Below are 24,211 nucleotides of genomic sequence, written 5' to 3' on the forward strand. Positions count from 1 at the left end.
AAAGTCTTGAATAAAATCCTTGTCCCTTTTCCTTTTCTGGCACTAGTTGAATAGCCCCCATATCCGTGAGGGACATAACTTGTTTCTGGGCCTCTGCCCAATGATTTGGAGGCAGATCTGGCCATCCGTTTGGGATTGGCAACATGTGGAAATGAAATCTGTATCCCTGGGATACTATATTTAAAACCCACTTGTCCTGGGTAATTAGATGCCAATTTTGTGCATGAAGTGCCAGTTTTCCCCCAAAAGGGGCTTCCAGAAGATTAAGTGCTTGGTGATGGCAGAGGAAAGTCATTGAGACTGTTTATCATAGGGAGGTGCCTTGCTACTTCCAGATTTGGAGGTGGAGGCACCCCATTGTTTTGTTCTGTAAGTTCCTTGTGACTGAAACCTGGAGCCTTTGGAGTGTCTGGGTTTGACCTGAGCGGCTCTGGTGGGTACTGGAAAGGACCAATTCTTAGTAGGCCAGTACCTACTGAACCTGGGTGGCTGCACTTGTAGGAAATCTTTTACAGTTTGCATAGATTTAGCTTTGTCTTCCATCTTTTTTAAAACTTCTTCTCCTTATTACCAAAAAGACTATCCTGTTGTAAAGGAGCATCCAACACTTTTGCTTTAAAATGATCAAGCAGATTTTGCTCCTTGAGCCAAAGCATGCCTTCTTATCACAGATCCAGTTACAGCGGCCCTGCAAGAGGCCTCCAAGGAATCAAAACCACATTGCAAAGTATGCTTTCCAACTTGATCAGCTGAATGCAATAAATCCTGTAACTCTATTTTCCACACAGTCAGAAATCAACATCATTGTCTGTTTAAGTAAGCCCATGCCATGCTGCTGATATTTAAGCATATGAAATTGACAGTTTAAAGCCCTGATTGCCAAGGTTACAGGCGTGTAAACCTTTTTACCCCTTCTATCCAGTGCCCTGGAGTCTCTATCAGAAGGGGTAGGATTTTTAGCAGTAGAAGCCTTAACACCCTTGGGACCCTGAAAAATGGTTTCAGGGTCAACAGTAGAGTTTTTAAAAAGGAATTTGTGGGAGTCAGGAACCCTGTAATATCTGTCTGGCTTACTAGGAGCCGGAGGCAGGGAATCAGGAGCCATGCTGGATTCTGAGAAAACATCAACAATGTCTAGAACAGGAGGTACAGCCAAAGGCCTATGCTGAGGAAGAAGAAGGAAATCCCTAAGCCTCTTTTTAGATTCTGAAAAATCCTGACTCTCCCAGTGAAAATGTTCCCTTAAGGTATGCAGAGTTTCTCCAAAAGAAAAATCCTCAGGAGGAGAAGCAGAAGGGATGGATTCTTCTGCATCAGAGTCCTCATAAGGTGGAAGGAATCAGAAGAAATGGAAACCTGATCTGATGACTCATAATCAGTGCCTTGCCTAGGCCTCTTATCAGGAGGGGGATGGGAACTCCTGATCAAGGTAATTAAATCCTCAGCCATTTTGATAATTTGTTTTTTAGGCATACGGGCCTGTGCACGTGGCCCAAGTGTCATTTTTTAGACATAGAAGTTGACTTTGGCCTAGGTTTTGAAGATGGCGTCGGTTTAATATACAAATCTTTAGGCATGAAAACACTCTCAGAAGCCGGTGTCTGCTCATCGGCTCCGGACCCATCTAAGGTAGAGACATCCACGGGTTCAATACTTAAAGTGTCTCGCGGCATACCGGACTCCGAATGGGTCTCAGTAGAGGCCTGCGAATCAAAAGTAGCGGGCATCAGGGGCTGCGAAAGCGCCTCACTGTGTACCGGTGAACCGGCGACTGGCTTAGGAGAAGCTTCATCGGTTTTGGACCTCGATGGTCTGTCTCAGTCTTTTTCTTTGCATTGTTTGTGTATTCCGGTAGTCGGATTGCTAACCGATGACATTTCTGGATAGTTAAATCTTGAGCCAAAATATTTATATGCAAAAATATACCGATGCTTAACACTGCACTGATTAAATTTAGCACAAAACCGACAGCAAGGCACGTTGTGGTCAGGGCCTAGGCAAGGAATACAGTACAAATGAAAATCCTTATGAGGTATTTGCTTCCCACTAGTAATACAATTATTAACTTTTACTGACATCGGTAAGGAGCAAGAAAAAGTTCCCCCAATGGGGTACTTAGCTTTAGGTTGAAGACTTCGGTTCTGAAACTCGAAAATGAAAATTTCAGGAGTCGGCCGACCGGCACTTGCGAACTGCTTCTGCTTCGCACACCGCGCGGCAAGAAAGACTGATGAAAATGGCATCGGCTGCATGTTTTATAACCCTGACGTCATGGATGAATGGACAGCAACCGACGCAGGACCCAAGACTTTGTTATTCAGGCTGACTGAGGGCTACCTGCAAGGAGATAACCCAAATGTAATGACTGCAAAAGTGAAACATGAAGAACATCAAATGGTCTGCCTAATTTCACCTATGTAGACTGGAACCACCAACGAAGATCCTTTTTGCATGTGTTGGTTATCAAAATTTTGTGCGACATTGGCAACTCCTGCATGGACCACTGAGTGAAAAGAAGCCATTGTAGTATTCTCATGTGTAGAAGGGCCAAGGGAACCAAGGTTATTGCTGCTGCCATTGAGCTCAGAACAATGAGCACAAACCTGACTTGTAATTTCTTTTTCCTCAACAAGACTGATACCGGACGGCGTAATGTTAGGACTTTTTCTGTGGGCAGTTTTGCTACCATGCTTTCTGAATTTAAATCTGCTCCTATAAAGGTAATATGTTGAGAAGGCGACAAGGCAGATTTTTCGAAACTGACAAATGCCTAACTCTGAGCAGAGATAAAGTGTAGTGTCCCTCACCCAGATTAGTAGATGCTCGGTGGTGGCAGTCAGGAGCCAGTCATCTAAGTATGGAAACACCTGGAATCCTAGACACCTCAGGTGAGCCGTGATCACTGCCATACATTTGGTTGAACACACTGGGGGCTGTGGTGAGACCAAAGGGCAGGGCTTTGAATTGGTAATGACTGGCTCCCAGCCAGAAGCATAGATATCTCCTGGAGCGCCTGTTCATTTTGACATGATAGTATGCATCCTGGAGATCCATCGAGCACATCAAATTGTCCTTTACCAGAAAGGGGAGTATGGACTGCGGCGTTACCATCCAAAATTTCTCCTTCTTTACTGACTTGTTTAGTGTGCTGAGGACCAATATTGGTCTCCAGTCCCCTGTCTTCTTAAGTACTAAAAAGAATCTTGAGTAAATTCCGGATCCTGATTGGTCTGCGGGGACTTTTTGGATGGCCCTTTTGCATGTACGCTTCCGAGGGATCTCCTCAGAGGGATGCTCTAGGGAGGTCCTGGAAGAAGGGGTCTCCCTTAAGGGGTAACCTGAAGCATGGGCTCTCTGCTCCTGGGCTGGAGAGGTGGAGTGGACATTGACACTGGCCCCTTTGGGAGAAGAGCGTCTGGAGTCGAGGGTGGAGCAGACTCAGGGGAAAGCACGCTCCTCATCACCTCAAAGGCACCTCGATCCTGGCTCGAGATAGTCTCCGGTTCCGAAGAACCTGGAGATCTCCCACGTACCATAGATGAGGACTCCGAGGCTGATGTTGGTGCTGAACTTACCTGTGCCAAAGCTTCAAGTGGGAGAGCCGGGTCCGACAATGGTCCAATCCAACCCCCCCCCCCCCCCGGAGCCGACGGGTGAGTGTCAGCTCCCAGATCCTTCAAGAGAAGCTATCGGAGCGGAGGTCAGTACCGAAATACCAGATGATGTTCTCTGAACCGATGGTTCCACCACTATGACCTCCAGATCCTCTGGCTCCGAACTGGATCGAGTCAGAGGAGGAATAACTGGTACAGAAGAAACGGGCTTCTGCTCCACATCCTTTTAGGTTGGGCTGGACAGAATTTTTGCTAGGGCCGGTGTCTTAAGTAACCTCCGTACCACCCGCTCCACGTCATCATCTGATACACTCCTGGATGATTTGGAGAAGCACAATGAGGACTTGTGGCTACCAGCCACAGACTGTAGTAAAGGGGACTGAGGCACTGAGCGGACAGGCTCCAATGACGGTGACCAATCCCTTTTCTTTCTCTTGGATGGTTGCGATGAAGCTGGTGGAACTGTAGATGATTTGTCTTTCTCAGATCTGAGACAACAGTAAATGAAGCAAATTGCTTTACCGGCTCAGAAGCTGGAGCCGACGGGGAATTAGAAGTTGAAGGCTGCTGAAGGGCTTGTTAATAAGTTTGTTTTTGTGCTCCTGCAGAACTCTTGCACTAAATCCATGACAAACAGAACAAGAGTCCTGCAGATGCACTGCCCCAAAACAATAAACACAGCTGGTATGTCCATCTGTGATGGACATCTTCTGTGTACAGGAGTCACATTTTTTGAAACCTGAATGTTTTTCTTTAGACATAATGCAGAAAAACAACAAATACAATAGTACACACAATAAGAAAAACTTTTTTTTTTTTAAATAGGGAAGAAGGGGTTTGAGGAGAGTTTCTAACTGAAAAAGGACAAACTCCTCTACCCAAGAGATGCCTCCTAACTTAAACGATGCTCTGAAAAACAAACAGGCAAAAACAAACAGGCAGGAGTCCTCTAACTAAAACAGGCTATAGGGAACGAAGCAGGATAAACAAGTTCCCCAAAGTTAAACGGAAAGGGCAAGCACCAGAAAACAACACAGGCCTAGTAGTAGAAAAAAAATGACAGCCACAAAGAATAACCTCACAATGCTAGAAACGGAGTAGACAGGTATAGCAAACAACACTAAAAAGGCCTTCCAGTAACTGTGAAGAGTTTAAAATAACTTTTGGAAGAAAAAGTTTTGAAAAACCAATCTAACTAACAATTTTTACTCAGCCTGAGCCAGCAGAGAGGGATCCTGAAGCTTCAAGTGGCAAACAAGATCTGGGTATCTGCCGCTAGGCTTCATGGGACAGAGTGCAGCCTCGAGCCAGTAAAGAGCTCTCGAGCTTTATTAGAAGGCCGATTTGGAACCAAGACTCAGTTCCGAACCCAACCAGCAAAATGAAGGCGAGATGGGACACCATAACATCAATGGTATTTTCTTACATTCTGCTTTCCCTCTGGATCATCAGTGTTCTGTTAATGTTGTCAATGCTTGCCTCCCCGCCACAAAACCGCACTGATCCATACCTATCAATTTTGGCATTACTTTTGCCATTCTTTTACCCATTATAGACATTAACACGTTACAATCATGGTTTAGTATTGAAATGGGCCTGTATGAAGCTGGATCTGATGGATCTTAACCCTCTTTAGGTATTACAGCTACCCCTGTTTTCTTCCAGGATTTTGGTACTTCTCCTCTTACAAAAAACTGTTAAACAAGACCTTCCAGATGTTTACCAGCTTTTCCCTCCTAGCTCCAAACTTCTACAGGAATACCATTTATTCCTGGGGACTTTCCTGAAGATTGACTATACATCACAATTTGTATCTCATCTCCTGCTATCCTGTTAGTAAATCGAGCCTCATCTACCTCTAACCTTGGCATACTTAAATTTTCCATACACATTTCCATTTGTATCTTTTCTTGAATTCCATATTTCTCTGAATTATATAATGACCTACATAAAGTTCCCCATGACTGTACTAACATACAATATGCAGATGACTCAGCCATAATCTGTATATCCAATAACTTCTCTGACCTCTAAAAGTTAACACAAAAAGTCTTTACATCTATAGAATTCTGGCTAAACCAATCACAGCTATTACTTAACCCTAATGAATCTAAATTACTCATCTTTGCATCTAAACCTGTTCCCACAGACTTCACTATATTCTCCATAAACAAAACCCAAACAGAGTTAGTAAATCAGGCTAAACTGCTTGGAATTACTATTGACAGCAAACTTGGCTTTGACTTGCATATTAATAATGCAATAAAAGGACTCCCTTTAAATTAGGGAAGCTTTACAGAAACGAGCAATATTTAGACAAATCCATCCGAATAAAACTTTCAAAAAGTCTTCTCCTTCCAACCTTGCTCTATGGGTCTCCTATCTTCACCAATCTCCGCAACTCTTTGCAACACAAACTGCAGGCATGTTATTACAAGACTGCAAAATTTGCATCAGCCCAACCAAATCGCACCCACCATTGCCAGGCCACTAGAGAACTAAACTGGCTAGAATTTGCACATTACCTATATAACACACAAAAATTACCTTTGCTCATAAACATTTATAAACCTGAGTTTTGCCCTTCCCTGAAAAATATAATTGAGCCTTATGTCCCATCCAAAAATCTACACCCCAACAACAAGCACCTACTTAAAGTATCAAAACCTAGTAAAAGAGCAGGTAGCTGCCTCTATTCCCATTCCATAACTAAGCTGCAGAACACCCTCCTATCATCAGTTACAGAATTAGCCAAAATAATCTCCTTTAAAAGAAAACTAAAACAACATCTCACTGATAACCCAGCTGCACATGCAACACATATCCACAGCCTCCTTAATCTAGCAATACGGTTTCACATATTGTGTACACGTCATACTGTTACACCATAGGAGTTATCCCTAATCTTTAGCATCCTACTCCACACATCTATACAACTATCTTAACACATTTTCTCTTCAGTCACTTTCTACTTTTAATACTACCATTAAATATATGCCACCTATAATCTACATATTCCCACCACCTAGCTATAAGATTCTAACTACATCTATCCTACCTTTAACTCTCTCATTCTACCTTACCACTACACTTACCTTTCCCTTTTCCTACCCCCCCCCAAAAAATTGAGCTGTATTGTTAAATATTTCTAACTGTTTAATTTGAGCTGTATTGTTAAATATTTCTGTTTAATTTTTCCTACATGATAATCTTCCATTGTTACTGTATTGTGCCTTTTTACAACACATGTGCTGTTTAGGTAGTTTTCTATATTATTTCACTTGCTTTATAAGTAAATGTCTCCTTACAAATTTGTGTAATAATTTTCATGTAACTTGGAGCTTTTCTCCCAGGGCCTCCACTGAAATGGGTCCCAAGCCCAGTGGATTTTCCCGGTCAACAAATGTCAATAAATAAATATAGATTTTCAAAGAATTTCCAAAATATTTCTAATACCTCTATAGAATCATTTTGTTACCTTCCTTCTTATAGGCTCCCTAAGCCTGACAACAGCCTTTTTTACTTTCTGTTGCCCGAGTCCTTTGTGCTAAAAGTTTTTGTACTCTAGTGTTATCAAAAAACAGTTGCTCAACAGCTATCTTTCTAAACTTGTGTATATTATCGAGGTAATCCCTTATTTTCTGCTTAGCATTCTGAAGTTGATACTCTTCTTGTTCTGTGAGATTTCCCTCATTCTGCAATAATTTAACAGTTGTCAGTCCTTCTAAATAATTCTTGTTACTTCTTTACCATAGCTTCCTTAATTTTATTTCCACACTATTTTTAAACTCCACTTTAATTGCATCCCGCTCCGTAGCTGTATTTTCAGAAGTAATTTGTATCTTCTTGAAGTGCTCCTGAATAATCTCCCCCTACCCATTCCTTAAAATTCCTCTCTTTTTAAAAGACAGGTGGAAAAGCACCAGTGTCTCATTTTTATTTCATTACCCTGTGTTTTTATTTTAATTATTGGTGCATCTCTGAAATAGTTACTGGGTGCATATCAAGACCTTCAATTAAATGCACATCCTCCTGTGAAATGTAAATTCTGTCTAACCTAGTCCAGTTTTTATATCTTTGGGAATAATATGCAAATTCGACCCATATTCCCATTACTGAATTCACATCTTCCACACCAAATATTTTCATAAAGTTTTTGAAAAAAATCTACCTTCTCTGTTGTACTTTCCCTTTTGGCCGCCCAGACACATCTTCACTGCTGCAAATCAAATTACTGTCCCTACCTACAAGTAATATTTCTTGCTGAAAACTGATTACTTCTCCCAGAATTTTCTTAAACTTCATTATAGCAGTTTTAGTTGGACTATAACTACATATCAGTGTAATCCTCCTCACTTGCCAGTAGCCCCTTAGCACTACAAATGTGCCATTATCTTTTTTTATCCTCTTCTATCACTATCAGAGCCCTCTTGCAATTAAAATAAGTACTCCTCTTTTCCTTTGTCCCACATATACTGCTGAAAAAGCATCCTGAAAGCCTTTATCAAATTTACATGTTCAGTTCTTTCCAATTGTGTCTCCTGTAACATAGCTATTTGCACTCTATATTTTAATATAGTTCACTATTCTTTTTTGTATTTTTCTGTGAGACCACTGACACTTAAAGACATTACAGAAAACATCATTGTATTAAAAGTTATTATTCCCAACTTTTCAAGTTCAACACCTTTTTTGTTAAATGTCTAGTTTTAGCTTTTGTGTTACATGCATACAGTGTTTGGCAGGTTAAACTTTTATATAGTTGTTTCTTGTAATATCCATTTGAGCCTATGTCGCATCTTACAAAACCTGTTTTACTGAAAGCCCTCAAACAAAAAACAAACAACCCCCAAAATCTCTTAATTTAATACTAGCACATAAAACAATGTACATAGCCAAATATTAAAGTTTTTCCCTCCGAATAGGAACAAATGTTCCACAGCCACACTGACGGACTTGAGTTAGCATGGATAACTTTTCTTTTTGGTTAAGGCAGACGGTGCCGTTTATGTTTCTACCAGGTGCTACTGATTTTGTTTTATCTTCATAGCTCTCCCAGCTGGGAAAACCCCTGAATGCTTTCACAGAAAGTACAGTTTTGTACCTACCATAAATGTAGATGTTCGAGGATTCCATTGCTGCAGTCCTAACTATTGGGTATAGTCCGCATCCAGTCGGCCCGAATACCAGAGTATAAGGCTGACGTCGGTCAGGGCGCATTAGACTGACGTCAGTACGTCAGGGTACTAATGCGCATGACCGGCGTCATATCCTCAGTCTTTTCTTGCCCCAGATGTCAGAAGACCCTAAAAAGACAAGGCCCAAAATACCTGCACCAAAACATGAACAATATATACAAAAATATAAGCATGTAAACTCACCTACACAACCACCCCTAAACACAGAGGGGAAGGAGGGAGGGTAAATCGGACTGCAGCAATGGAATCCTCGAACATCTACATTTATGGTAGGTACAAAACTGTACTATGTTCTTCGTTTTCCATTGCTGCAGTCCTAACTATTGGGTAGAATCCCAAAGCAGAGGTAAGGGAGGCTGGCAAATCATAAAGAAGTAGGAGCTGACAACATGCCTTGTAAAACAGCTGTGGCAAAACCAGCCCTAGACTTAGAGTAGATAGGAAGGTGATAATGCTTAGAGAAAGTATGCACTGAACTCCAATTAGCTGCTTCCAAAATATCCTTAGTTGCCACCCCCCGTAGAAATGCTGTTGAAGTGGCAGTAGCCCTAGTGGAATGAGGCCTAATCCCAGCTGGAATCACCTTGCCATGATGGGAATAACAAAATGCAATGCAAAAGCCAATCCACCTAGAAATAGTCTGTTTTGACACAGGCTTGCCCTGTGAACTCAAAGCAAAAGAAACAAACAACTGCTGAGACTGCCTAAAATCCTTAGTCCTGCTTAAATAATAACGCAATTGCCTGTGTACATCTAAAGTGTGCAAAATCTTTTCCCCTTTATTTTGGGGTCTGCATAAAAAGTAGGCAAATGAATAGTTTGGTTTAAAGCCACACTAGAAACCACCTTAGGCATAAAGGAAGGATTAGTGCGTAATGATACCCTATCCTTATGGAAAATCAAAATGGCTCCACTGCCATAAGGGCCTGCAACTCAGACACCCTTCTTGCAGAAGTAATAGCCAACAGAAAAGCAGTCTTCCATGACAAGTATTTCAATTCAGCAGTAGCCGCAGGCTCAAAAGGTTGTAGAGTAAGTTTTTCCAACACAAAATTGAGATCCCAAGCAGGAGTAGGAGCTCTCGTGGGGTCTTATATTCTTTGCCCCTCTAAGAAACTGCTTGAACAAAGGATGCGAAAACAATGGTGGGTCACAATCATAGTGAGCTGAAATTGCTGCAGCATGAATCTTAATGGAAGAGAAGGACAAACCTTTGTCCAATAACTCAGTAAGGTATTGAAGAGCCACACTTAAATTAGGCTCGAAACCTGCAAATTCTTTGCTGTACTCCAAAATAAAAATCTCTTCCATTTTTCTGCGTACACTTTCCTTGTACTAGGTCTTCTAGCTTCCATAATCACATTTAAAACTTGTTGAGGAAGTTGAGACCTGCTGTGTGTCAACACAGAAGATGCCAGGCTGTTAGATGAAGAGAGTGAAGCTTGACATTGAGCAGATGACCATCCTTCTGAGATAACAGATGAGGAATCAGAGGTAAAGGCCATGGAGGCTTCCTTACCAGACTCCGTAGTAGTGGGTACCAGTGTTGCCGAGGCCAATCTGGAGCTATTAAAATCATCCTTGGCCTGTCTTGCCTGACCTTTAATAGTACCTTTGGAAGAAGAGGCAGAGGAGGAAAGGCATACACATGAAGGTTTTCCCAACTGAAAGACAGAGCATCCACTTTCCAAGCTGTGTGATGAAACCCCTTTGTGCAATACTGTGGCAGCTGGTGGTTTAGTGGAGAAGCGAACAGATCTATGTCTGGAGTTCCCCATGACACTGTCAATTTTTGAAACACATGAAGATCCAGTTTCCACTCGTGGGGATCCATGATTTGTCTGCTTAACACATCTGCTAAGGAGTTCTGTGCTCCCGGCAGAAACCTTGCCTGAAGAGTTAGTTGAAAGCGTAGCGCAGTCTCCCATAAAATCATTGCTTGCCTGCATAGAGGATAAGAATGTGTTCCCCCTTGCTTGTTGATGTACCACATGACAGTTGTGTTGTCTGTTAGAATCAACACCTGCCCTGGAAGAAGGAACTCCTTGAAAGCCAGTAATGCAAACTGGACTGCTAACATCTCCTTCATGTTGATATGTAGATGCTGTAGTCTGGCAGGCCACTTGTCTTGTATCCACTTTCCATTTAGATGAGCTCCCCAAGCAAAATCCGAGGCATCTGTCGTTAAAATCTGACTCGCCTCTGGCCGGGTCACAGAGAGTCCCTTGTTTAGGTGACATTCCTGAGCCCACCACAAAAATTCTCTTTGAAGGCAAGGTATTATTTGAATGACAGTGTCTAAATCCTGGCAGTGCTGTGTCCATACATTTTGAGATACCATTGTAACTTCCTCATATGCAGTTTGGCATTGGGAAGCACCAGAATACAAGATGCCATGAACCCTAATGCTTGAAGGACTGTCTTTGCAGTCAGCACGGACTGATGAGATAGGTGATGGAAGTAAAGTGATAGACTCTTTTGTTTGTCCGGGGTTAAAAAGGCCATCTGGGCTGCTGTATTCAGTCTCACACCCAGAAAGCACATGTCTTGAGAGGGTACTAGACTGGACTTTATTTCGTTCACAGAATACCCTAGGCATCTTAGCACTGCTATAACATATTCCAGATGTTGTAGAAGGTCTTCCTTTTCTTGAGCCAGAATCAGGCAGTCGTCTAAATAAGGATAGATTTGAATTCCTTGTAGCCTGAAGTAAGCTATCACTGGAGCCAGAACCTTTGTGAATACTCTGGGCAGTAGATAAGCCAAAGGGCAATGCAGAGAACTGATAATGAGAATCTCCAGCTCGAAACCGCAGATACTTCCTGCAACTTAGCCTGATAGGCACATGAAGGTAAGCTTCCTTGAGATCTAAAGTTACCATCCAGTGATCTTTGCCCAGCAGGGGTAAAAGCTGTTGTAACGTCAACATCTTGAACTTGGGAATGTCCAGATAAGTGTTGAGGAGAGATAAATCCAAAATCGGTCTCCACGTGTTCCCCTTCTTTGGTACTAGGAACATGCGAGAATAAAATCCTAGGCCCCTTTCTGATACAGGGACTGGCTGAATGGCCCCATTTGGAGTAACTGAGAAACTTGCTTGTGAGCCTCTCTTCTTTGTGGAGGAGGAACGTCTGGCATGCCTTTGAAAGGGGCATTGTATGGAAATAAAATCTGTAACCGTGGTGAATGATGTCCAACACCCATCTGTCTTGAGTAATTAAATCCCAATTTTCTTTGAAAAGAGACAGTCGTCCTCCCAAAGGAGCTGCCAGGCGAGAATCTACTGGCAGCTGAAAAGGCAGGTCATTGGGTCTGTTTACGAAAGGACTGACCCCTGCCCTCACCAGAAGTCTGAGCAGGTGAACTCCTGTTCTAGGCCTAAAAGAACCTTGAGCCCTGCCCCTACCACGTCTAGACCTACCCCTAGACTGGGAATCATAAGCAGGATATGTCCACCCCTTAGCAGGCCAATTTCTACTAAACTTGGTGGCTGTACCTGCAAAAATCTTTAACAGTTTGCATAGACTTAGCTTTGTCCTCCATTTTCTTTAAAACTGCTTCCACAGGTGAACCAAACAACACATCAGACTGTAAAGGAGCATCCAAAATCCTTGTCTTAACATGCTCAGCCAAATTTTGATCCCTCAACCAGGCATGCCTGCGAAGAACAGAACTAGTGGCAGCCACCCTCGAGGAGGCCTGCACAGCATCAAAACCACATTGCAAAGAATGCTTGCCCACTTGTTCAGACACATAAACTAAATCCAGCAATTCTTTACAATCAATACCTTCCGCCAAAGCATCCACCTTAGATTTTAATTGTGAAAGGAGATAATTTTGATATTTCAGCATGTGAAACTGACAATTCAACGCTCTCATGGCTAGAGTGGAAGAAGTATACACTTTCTTACCCCACCTATCCAACGCCCTTGCCTCTTTGTCAGTGGGAACAGGATTTTTAACCACAGAGGCCTTAACACCTTTAGGCCCCTGAGAAACAGTTTCTGGGTCGCCCTAGGACTCTTAAACAAATACTTATGAGCTTGGGCACCCTATAGTACCTATCAGGTTTAACAGGAGCAGGAGGCAAAGAATCAGGGCTCAGGGAAGCCTCTGCAAAAACATCTTCCACCACATTTAACACAGGAGGTATAGCTAAGGGCCTATGCTGGGGTAAAACAAGAATTCCCTAAGCCTCTTCCTGGAATCAGAGTAATCCTGGCCTTCCCATTTAAAGTGCTCCCTCATGGAATGCAGAGTCTCTGAAAATGAAAAATCCTCAGGAGGAGAAGCCGAAGGAGTGGCATCATCCACATCAGAATCAGAATAATGAGGAAACTCTTGCAAATCTTCCAGAAGACTCAGAAGCCCCTGAACCCTGTTCAAAACTGTCAAACTCTGGTTCCACCCTAGGCCTCTTATCAGGAGGGCCCATAGAACCTCTAATCATAGTAATCAAATCTTCTGCCATTTTAAGCATATGTTTCTTAGGTACAGAACCCGAAATGCTAGGAGAAGCCCCTACTGAAGCTGAACTTGGCCTACCTCTAAAAGAAGTTTTGGCAACAGAAGGAGAGGCTCTAACTACTTTGGGAAGAGAGGGAAGAATAGTTACCTGAGAAGCCCCCTCAGCCTGGCCTGCCTCCTGAGAGGGTACATCCTGTAACAGTAAAGTTTCAGCCTGAGACTCCATAGAAACTCCTGGCAAAACCTCAGGCTCCACTGAGCCTCCTAAAGAACCGACGTCCGGGACTGCGGTTCATCAACCCTAGGCTTTGCTGTTTTGTCCTTGCGCTTCTTGGACGAAGCGGGCGTCGGAGCATCCGACGGCATTTTATAATTGCAACGTTTCCCAAACACTAATCTGGCACAGTCTAACCTCCTCTTAATAGTGCGTTTGTTAAACCTAGCACAAGAGCGGCAACCAACAACGTCGTGCTCGGGCCCTAAACAAGGTATACACAATGTATGGTAATCCCTATGAGGTATTTGTTTCCCACAAGAAATACAGTTATTCACTTTTTCTGACATCCGGTTAAATACTGAGGCAAGAAAAAACCAAAATGTTCCCCAACGGGGTACTTAGCCAACTCTGATTCGGTCTGAAACTCCGGTTTGAAATATTTCAGAACGCCAACCTGCACTCGCAAAACTGCTTCTGCATCGGACCACGCGGCAAAAAAGACTGAGGATATGACGCCGGTCATGCGCATTAGTACCCTGACGTACTGACGTCAGTCTAATGCGCCCTGACCGACGTCAGCCTTATACTCTGGTATTCGGGCCGACTGGATGCGGACTATACCCAATAGTTAGGACTGCAGCAATGGAAAACGAAGAACATCATTATCTCCTAGCCAGTTTTTAATTTCTTTTTTCCCCAGCCAGTCACTCTCCACCAGACTGTAATGAATTTCTCTTTATCAGACTGTCTCCATGGAGACATGAGAACCGGAGAGCCAACTTCTCATTATCCGATGTCTGTCTAGTTCTCATGCCTCCATGGAGACAATCTGATAATGAGAAATTGACTGCTTAGTTCTGTCTCAATGGAAACAATTTCTCTTTATCAGACTGTTTCTATGAAGACATGATGACTAGATAAAGAACTGCTACCAACCATACATTCATTTGCTAGAAAAAAGGCTGATAATATTCAATATTCTTTTTCATTAAGTTGCTTTCTCTTAACTTGTTACTAAATCAATCTAACATTCTTAATCCAGTCATTCCCTATGCAAGAATGAGAAAAGGAACAATTTTGTCATGGTCTTTTGACCATTTTTTTACACTGCAGTGCCTACATTTCTTAAAATTGTACAAGAAAGACAGAAGGGAGAAAGAAAGGAAAAAGATAGCAGCACCTGTTTACAACCCCATTACACTTACAAATAACAGAGAAAACTTTACAACATGCAAAAAATACACCACAAAAATAGTACTAAGAAAAATGTTTTCTTTACTTAGTAAACGTACTCCCCTCTCTTCCCCTCCCCAAAGCATGTTTCCAAACATTATTGATATAAAGTAGGGCATATGCTACACAGCCCCCCACAAGTCCAACAAATTCTAAAAAAGTCTAATATTTCCAGATTTTCTTGTTCTACCATATTTCACAAATATAATTATAGCATTGTAATCCTACATTAAGTTACTGGTTTTATTACTGCTCATCTCCATCTCCCAAATCCTTTCTCTGTTTCAGTTCCAACATACTCTCTGCTCTTATAGTCAGTTCCCATGCTCCGTTCCTTCTCTCCAACATTTTCCATTGAAACAGTGGAAAAGATTTTGCAGGTACAGTCTGTCTGTGGTCTTTATTACCAAACCAGCAGAATCACTTTCCTTTTCACAGCTCACTTTTTGTTGGACAAACGTTTTCATTTCCTCCTTAGCATGTACTTCATCAATCAAAAAATTATTTTGCCCCTCCAGGGAAGAATACTTTGAAGACAGCTGGGTACAGTAGTTTGAATATCACACGCACATTTTCACATTCCCTGAAAAATGGAATGACTTTATTCCTCTTCTGACTGGTATACAATGAGTAGTCCTCTTCTGACTGGTATACAATGAGTAGTACTCTTCCACAAACAGTTTCACCCATTTTTAGTATTTTGTCCTGTCACAGTTTTGCCAGAATCAACTCCTTCTGCTGGTAGAATTGCATATTTACTATTAAAGGTCAAGGTTGCTTTCTCATAGCCATGTTTGGAGAAAACACGATGTGTCCTTTCAACTAACCACTCCTGCTGTGGCATACTAGTCTGGTTGCTTATTTGTGTTTTCATAAAAGTAATGCAATCTGTTCCTTCCAGCATCTCTGGTGCAGGTGAAAGTCAAAGGTTTTCCCTACATGCTCTGTCCTCATTCAGCCAGCCTTTTCTTCATTTCAACCTCTGTTTTTTGCAGCTTTATTGTCTCATCTGAATATCTGTTTAAAGCTTCTTCCATTTTTTCCAGCCTTTTGTTTGTGTTGAAGCACTCCATCCATGTTTGGTTACTTTTAACCAGGTCTGTGTGCAGTTGTCTTACATCTTCCTGTAGGTTACTGGAAGTCATGTCTGGAGACTGCATTGCTTTTGCTGAACAGTTGCACAACTTTACCCAGTCAGTGTTTCTTCCTCACTTTTTGTAGCGGATTTTTTTCCAGGTGGCTGCATTTTTTTTTCCTGGATCCAAGCAGTACACTTACTACCCAGCTACTGAAATTTACCCTTAAACACAAACGTCTACTGGCCTTCTCTGTTGAATTTCTGTTTTCACAATGGGAGAGGTACAGTTAAGCTGTTACTCAATGAGCAGCCATCTTGGAAGTCAAAATATCCCACTTGGTTATAACTGTACATCATCTCTAACGAGAATAACTGGGATAATATAGATAATTTGAGGGACCCATGCATGGGATAAAGCATTTAGGAGCTGCCGCTATCCATTAGTGGCACAGGGTGCAGTCCTGGTGTAAACTTTCTCAGTTTTCCATCTATAGATCTAAGTTGTGCTTGAAAATGGACAGGGATGATCTTTGTTTTATGTGGATGAGGAGTCTGTTTCACAGCAGGCCTGTAGAATATACCTATCCCTCCAAAGTGTTCTGTTGTTGTTGCAGAAAATGTTTAGATCCCTAGACAGAGTATTTCTGATGCCATATGACTTGCTGATGTGCAGCAAATCCATCAGAAACTGGGGTTATAAAGAAAGAAAACAAACATGTAATATACAAATGTGTGAAAGAAAAGAAATGTTAAAATGGTTTGTTTTCTTTTTCCATTAAGTATGTGCCAACATCATAAGTGATGAATTTAATTTTCTTCTTTTTTCGTCTTCTTCTTTCGGCTTTTCCCGGTTAGGGGTCGCCACAGTGGATCATCTGTCCGCTCATGATTGGCAGTGGAGTTTTACGGTGTCGAGTGCCAGCCCAGCACCCAACCTTCCACAGAAGGCACACACATGCACACACTCACACTTCGGGCCAATTTAGAGTGTCCAATCCACCTACAGCATTGTCTTTGGGATGTGGGAGGAAACCAGAGCACCCGGAGGAAACCTAGGCATCCACAGGGAGGACATGCAGACTCCACACAGAAGGCACCCCAGCTGAGAATCGAACCAAATAACCTCTTGCTGTGAGGCATCAATGCTAACTGCTGCACCACCGTGGCCGCCCTATAAGTGATAATTTAATAACGTTAAAATAATATGATGATTCTCCCCATAGAACAAAGCAGTTTATGACTACTGCATCTGAACAGTATGGAGGGGAATCTGAGAAGTAATGATACAGTAAGAGTTTGGATGCAGGTCCTTAAGGAGAATAACACCAGCACATGGAATAATAGTATATTCATAAAGTACCCAAATGTATTCTAAGAACAAATCCAACACGGAAATGGAAAAATGAAGGTTTACCAATAAGAATGTCTGCAAAAAAAGATATAGAAGATAGGCAGGTGGATGCAGGAATTTACTAGAAAAGAAATTAGCAAAGTAAGCAAGATATTGGGAGCAAATGACTACAGGCAGAAAGATAACTGAGTGGAATGTGACCAGGCAAATTAGAGACTGTATTCCTTACCAGGGATTGATAAAGTACAGGCAAAGGGAAAGGGATAATGGAGTACTAAGTGAAAGATCATCTCTGGTAAAGTTTTTAATTAAGTCTAGAACATAAGTTGCTGTTAAAAAGGAATAATTAGTAGGGAATAAAATACTGCATGATTATAAAAATCAATCAGAGGAGGGTAGAAAAGACAGGAAAGAGATAAAGGAAAAACAAGATACAAAATAACAATGGGAGGACATCTGTATGGCTTCCAAGCATGCAGCAAAGTCCAAAAGGTTTAGGACTTCTGCTTGAAAGGGTTTGCATAGGTATTTTTATACCGCAACCAAACATAAAAAAAAATGTCCTCAGGTATATAGCAAATGCTGGAGATGTAATGGGACAGACACAGGTAACTAGGAACAAGTTTTTTGGGGAATGTAATGAATTGGTAGACTTTAATAAAATCTCTACAGAGTACTCAGAAATGTTTAAGGAGCAGTGCTTGTAACTCAAATGATTCTTCAAATTTGGGACACAGTGTCTGAATTTTCCTGACATGGTAAGGCCTAATTAAGTTTAATGCTACTAGATGCCAAAAAGCAAGTAGTAGAAACTGGAAATCAAATTCTAAACCAGTTGTAATAAAGTACTGAATATTGTAAAGGAGACAGAAAAACTGAAGGGTAGGGTCTTTAGAAAGAGAAGGAGCATAGGCCATAGAAATAAATGGAATTTGTGGGAACAGTAGATGGAGAAAATTGTTCAGAAGGAGGAGGAGTGAGATTTCAGGGAATATCGGAACCAAGCAATTTATGTCATGTTGGACTGAATGACAATTGCTATAAAAAACTATGTACGATGCATGGAAATGACAAACTTTTGCTATGGGTTGTTTTCTTTTACAAGTGCACTTAAGTCCTTGTCTACAATGTACGAATTTAATAAAGAAACAACAAAAAAAAACAGAAAAGTAGGGATATAACTATAATTGCATCTCTCAACAGATTACTACACAGCCCAACACTGCACATTTCTACAAACAACTAATACACAAACTGCAAAAAAATAAATAAATAGAAAAAAAAAAAAAGAAAAAAAGAAAAAGCACGACTACTTAATGACACTTTCCTAATTCCTCCAAAATTGTCTTCTACCAAGTTGTGTTTTTATGGCATATGACAAAATTATTGCTAACAATCTTCTATTACTCAACATAAATTTTCTGTAGTCATGGTTTTTAAGAACCAGTTCACACTGCGATTCCACCTTTTTTCCCAAAACAGGTAATTATGCACAATAAGGATTACAACTTGTCATTGTAACAAACAGTGACATACCTCTAATTTTTCACTGAAATCTTCTGCGTATGGAACAAACCTACTGTCAGTGTCACCCTTGTAAAACCAGGTACACCGTCTCACTTCAGATGGCTCTTCCTCCCAATAAACAGCATGTCTCATTCGATCATACAAATAAACATCATAACGTCCTCCGTCTGTACTCACTACCACATTTTCTGGATCAGGTTGGACTATCAACATCAGAAAATCCAAGTTAATGTTATAATTTTACACAAAAGCATTAACAGTTATGCAAGGCTTACAATCATTTTCTAGCATTGACAGAATACATCTTAATGGCAACATAAAAATCTTATGCTAATAGTATGCAGAAAGAAATCACGTGAAATGTTTCGCACAAATGTTTAGCTTACTGATTTATGACACCTTACAATGAATTGTGTCCTCAGTGTTTGTTCTCAGCAAGGCCTTGACACTGAGTACTCAGCTGGAAGGCTGCCTCACTTTTGAAGCAGCTGTTATACAGCTATTAGTGCAACACACCTCAAATCATTTCCAAAAGTGGGATATAGGCTCATAAAATATAAATGACATGAAGTACACAGCAGTGCACTGACATATGCACAACAAAAATACTAAAAGGAAAGGCTGCTTTAAGTTCCTATAATGCACCAATACTTTCTACAGCAAGCACCCTTGAAACAAATGGTCACTAAATAAAAATTGTAACTTAAGAAATGCTCGAGATGAAAAGATTTCAGAACAGTTTAAAGTCAAATTACCTTGACTAAAACTGAGATTTCATGATGGCAAATGACATGTAAAAGGAACGGTCTGCTGAAAAATTTCCTGATGCAAATTGGTTCAGATTGGAAATTTAGTCTCATTTAAATCAATAAAGGAGCAATGGACATACAGATACAATCAGCCTTTAACAGGGGCGGCTTTAGCTGAAATGGCGCCCTAGGCGAAGTAGTGCTCCCTTAAGCCCCACCCACACCATTCTCATGAAACACTCCTATTTGAGCAACACCCACAGGCAGGTTACTCCCCAAGAAAGGCATTCCAGTTATTTCCTTCAATTATTTAAATGCATGGGAAGAAAAGATACCTTGCAATGTAGTCTAACTAAGTGAAGAAGGAATTTTTCTTTAATAAACTTGCTTTATCTGTCCACATCTGTTTATCTGTTATCCTTCACGCATATTTTACTATAAAAGTCATGTCCTCAGAACATAGAAGCCCATGTGCCTTGTTATAAAGGGTTGCTTAAGTTAATCTAAAAAGTTTAATTTACTTTGGGGTAAGCGAGCGAGTCTTAAAGTTCAGTGAAAGTAGAATTACAACCTCTCTCCTCCCTATGTACAGTAGCTTAAGCCTCAGGGACTTGTGGGAACAGTACATACAAGGGAAGAATGAGGTTTAAAAGAAGGCAGTATTTGAATGAGTTATGTAATGTTTGGCTGACAATGACTGGATAGATTATAAATGATGTATAATGTTTGCAACTAAAATCATGTCAGTATGGTTTGTGATGTATGATAGTTGCAACAAAAATTATGTCAACAGACACATACATTTTAGATATATACGCATATTTATATATATATATATATATATATATATATATATATATATTCATAGATATGTGTCTATAAATATTCTTCATGTGTTCATATATGAATCTGATGTTTTTTGCTTTTATAAAGTTTTTGCATAATTAATGAGAGGAGAGATTTTATTGGTTAGTATGTATTTTAAATGTTATGCATTGTGTTTTGTTGAATTGCCTGATGAAGCAGCATGATTTGCTGCAAAAGAGCACACAATTAAATTTTGTCTATGTTATTATTCCCTGCTGTGGTTTAGTCCTTCACTCATTTACATTGACTTTTATCTTATTTTTCTGATGGACCATTAATCTACACTGCTCTTATTTTGTTTTGTTCTACTCTTTGGAAATTCTAAAAAAAGAAGCAGAAATGTATGCATGTATGTATGTATGTGTGTATATATATATATATATATATATATATATATATATATATATATATATATATCTATATGTGTGTGTGTATATATATATATATATATATATATATATATATATATATATATATATATATATATATATATATGTGTGTGTGTGTGTGTGTGTGTATATCTATCTATATGTATATATATATATATATATATATATATATATATATATGTGTGTGTGTGTGTATATCTATCTATATGTATATGTCTATATGTATATATATATATATATATATATATATATATATATATATATATATATATATATCTTGTTCAACCTCTAAGCATTAAAAAGAGCTGGATTTCAGAGTCATAGTAGATGATCCTTCCCAGATAGACCCCACAGAGTTTGTGATAAAAGATAAAGACTCTATGCACAGGCTTATTGCAGTTGTTTAGAAATGTGTGTTCCCACAGAAAGGTATAACTTTATGAAGAATATCAGAAAATCTGAAAATCTAGGTTAGATTTGGGGGCAGGAACCTTAGTAGCATAGCTAAACCATAGTAGTTGAGATAGGGAATGGACACGGAGTACGCATGTGTATGTATATATGTATGTGTGTGTGTGTCTGTGTGTGCATGTGTCTACATAGATATGCTCATTGTGTATGTGTGTATGTGTGCGTGTGTGTCTGTGTGTGTCTGTGTGCGTGTATGTGTCTACACAGATATGCCCATGGTGTATGTGTGTGTATGTGTTTACACAGATAAGCTCATGGTGTATGTGGGTGTGATACATAGGGAATATTTGTTTGACAGGTTAACTTAAACATTAATGTTAGATGTTGATATGAAGTCAGTTCTAATGTAGTAGCATGAATGAATTAATGGCAGGATATTATGGCACAGGGACGTAGGGTAAAAGAAGTCCATTTAGAAAAAAAAGGGTAGATATAAAATTAATAATGTGACTGATAATTTTCATTATATTTATTGCCAGCTGACATTACAGAGGTTTGGCAAGAAGGCATGCAGCATGTCAAATGACATACTAAACAGGCCATGTCTACTGTCATTCTCTGCTCTCCTACTTACTCAGAGAATGGCTTTATGTTCTAAAAAAATTCCAACTAAATTAAAATTGACTAGTACTGCAGGAATCTAAGCCACTTCAATATTTTCTTAATTTGCAAAACAGAATTTATTATTTCAGAACACTTATCACAATACAAGGTCATGTGGTACATTGGATAATTGCCTTTGAAAGACTTGTTATAGGAATATAATTTCCTCATATAATTCCTCCCAATCCTTATATACAACACCTGTCTCCCCCGGCGCCATCTTTACTTGCTAGGATACCGCTTGGCTGCTGTGTGCTTCATGCCCCTGTGCGCTGATCATATGTAAGTGATTGTTTCTGTATTTAATAGCATGCAAACTTTTACTGTTATCGGTTTTATACTATCTGTGTACTAACTAAATGTGCTGAAAGATTGTACAGTTACTACTACGCTGTAGTTATATTCAAGCTACTATCTCACCGGTAGTAGCGTTTGCAGTGAATTGTTTTTTTTTTCCCTTTGGACATTCTGTATATCTAGAACCTGTTGTACTGGTTTGTCATGTTAAGAATGATAAATCTAGCCTAGGATTCTTGTCCGCTGAAGGATATGATTTATTGTATTAGGCTCACAAACTTGACGCAATTCTTCTGTGTGCGTGGATCTCCACTTACTGATTTTTGTCATGTTATTAATGATATATGTAGCCTAGAACTCATGTCCCCTGAAGGGTACAATCGATACCTAGCCTAGAATTCTTGTCCGCTGAAGGAAATAATTGATTGTATAAGCTTTACTAATAGCCGCTACTCTTCTGAGTGCGTGGATCTCCAGTTAGATCAAAGCAAGGTCATTTATCCATCTGCTCTCCCTCACTCGGACTTGCGAATACTGGTGAGAGTTTTTCTCTCCTGATATCTTGGCCAACGCAACGGAAAGATTGTAGCATTTTATCCTTTTTACTTGGTTTACAAATAAATTGCATTTATCCAGTCCTGTAAACACACAGTGTGTGGCGGGAGTTTTTTCTCTCCCTATACTACCTTATCACATCTGCAGTTATCTTGGCCAAAAACACTCAAAGATAGTGGTGTTTTATCCTTATTTCCATATTTACAAATAAATTGCTTTTTATGCAGTACCATTAACACGTGGTGCGTGGCGGGAATATTTTTTTCTCTCCAGATATTAAACTCTTCTAATCTGTAATTATTTTGCCCAACGCCACTCAAAGACAGTGGCGTTTCATCCTTTTGACTGGATTTACGAATAATTTAATGGTTTTTGTTACTTTGTGGTTACCAAGAAGGACGCCAAACCCTGCATAAACACCGGCATAGCTTATGTACCTATCTTAATCCAAATTGAATACTAGGTGCATCCCTTTCATCCAGACCAGTTAATAAGTACAACAAAAGGCTTAGATTATAATTTACCGTACTTTAATCAGCTACAAAGTTAGCAGGGTATATCGTACTTTGCAACTGTTTGCTTTGGTTTGTTGTATTTAACTATCTGATTCTTGTTGTGTTCTTCTCACAAAGTAATACCACAAACGTCTTGCCTGTAACAGTGTTTTCACTTATACCAAGGCTATTGTATAATTGTTAGATGTAAACTGTTTGTAGTAAACCATTTTCTTGTCTTTCCTAACTCTAGAGATATGAATTTGATTGCTTCTAAGTGATTAGCTAAGTATTTTGCCTAACTATTTTGTAGTGTGCCATCTAATACATTTTTGTCTCTCTCTTGACTTTCTCCCCTTCTCTCTTGTTCCTGTTTTGATACATATCTGCTTTCACCTCTTCAGCCTGCCTACCCTCCACTAGGAGATCATTATCCACCAGGGACCCAAGGACCCACCCCAATCATCCAACTGTTACATCACTTCATAAGTGTAAACTGCTGTTCTCACACAAAAAGTGATGAGAGTATGTGCAATTTGTAAGTTTGGCTTTATAGCTAATTCATTTCACTGCTTTAATCCTTGTTGTTATTTATTGTAGGCCTCATAGCCTAAACACCCAGTAGCCATACCCCCCCTAAATCCAGTAGACTATGTATAATCCCTCTCATACTCCTAGTTTTATTAACCCATTCACATATATTGTCTTTCTAGCCCTAGTCTAGCCTTGCCTGATTTTTTTCCTCACCTCTGTGGTTATATACCTGACTGCCCACTAGGTGGCACCCTCCTATCTGCTCCTCTCTTGTAGCCCCTCATCCTCATAAGGCTGTCTTCTTTATAAACTCCTTTTTAGCATTCTTACAACTGACCCTACCTATTACCTGTTCTGCTATACTTTCCCACTTTCTGCCTTTACAAATCACTTATACTATTTCCTACTCTTCTACACAGATCACAAACCTACTTACCCCTGCAGCCACTCCTCCACAATCAGAATTCCACTGATTGTTCACCTCGACTGTCTCACTCGACTGTCTCAACCCGCTCCGTTCGCCCTGCGGGCTCACTCCGCTCCCCTCCCTACCCCCAATTCCCACCC

At 40.2% G+C, this 24,211-nt stretch overlaps 1 protein-coding gene across 1 annotated transcript in view; it reads right to left on the minus strand.

Moving 5' to 3' along the window:
• LOC122788980 (SEC23 interacting protein) overlaps nt 1–24,211 on the minus strand; it is a 1,679,302-nt gene that overhangs the window by 1,426,366 nt on the left and 228,725 nt on the right. Inside the window, exon 4 of the mRNA XM_044056073.1 lies at nt 18,695–18,888. Coding sequence (XP_043912008.1) covers nt 18,695–18,888 — 194 coding nt within the window. The remainder of the gene's footprint in view (nt 1–18,694; nt 18,889–24,211) is intronic.

The sequence above is a fragment of the Protopterus annectens genome, chromosome 14.part0, assembly GCF_019279795.1.
Source record: "Protopterus annectens isolate FY-2018-M chromosome 14.part0, PAN1.0, whole genome shotgun sequence".
Taxonomy (NCBI): domain Eukaryota; kingdom Metazoa; phylum Chordata; order Ceratodontiformes; family Protopteridae; genus Protopterus; species Protopterus annectens.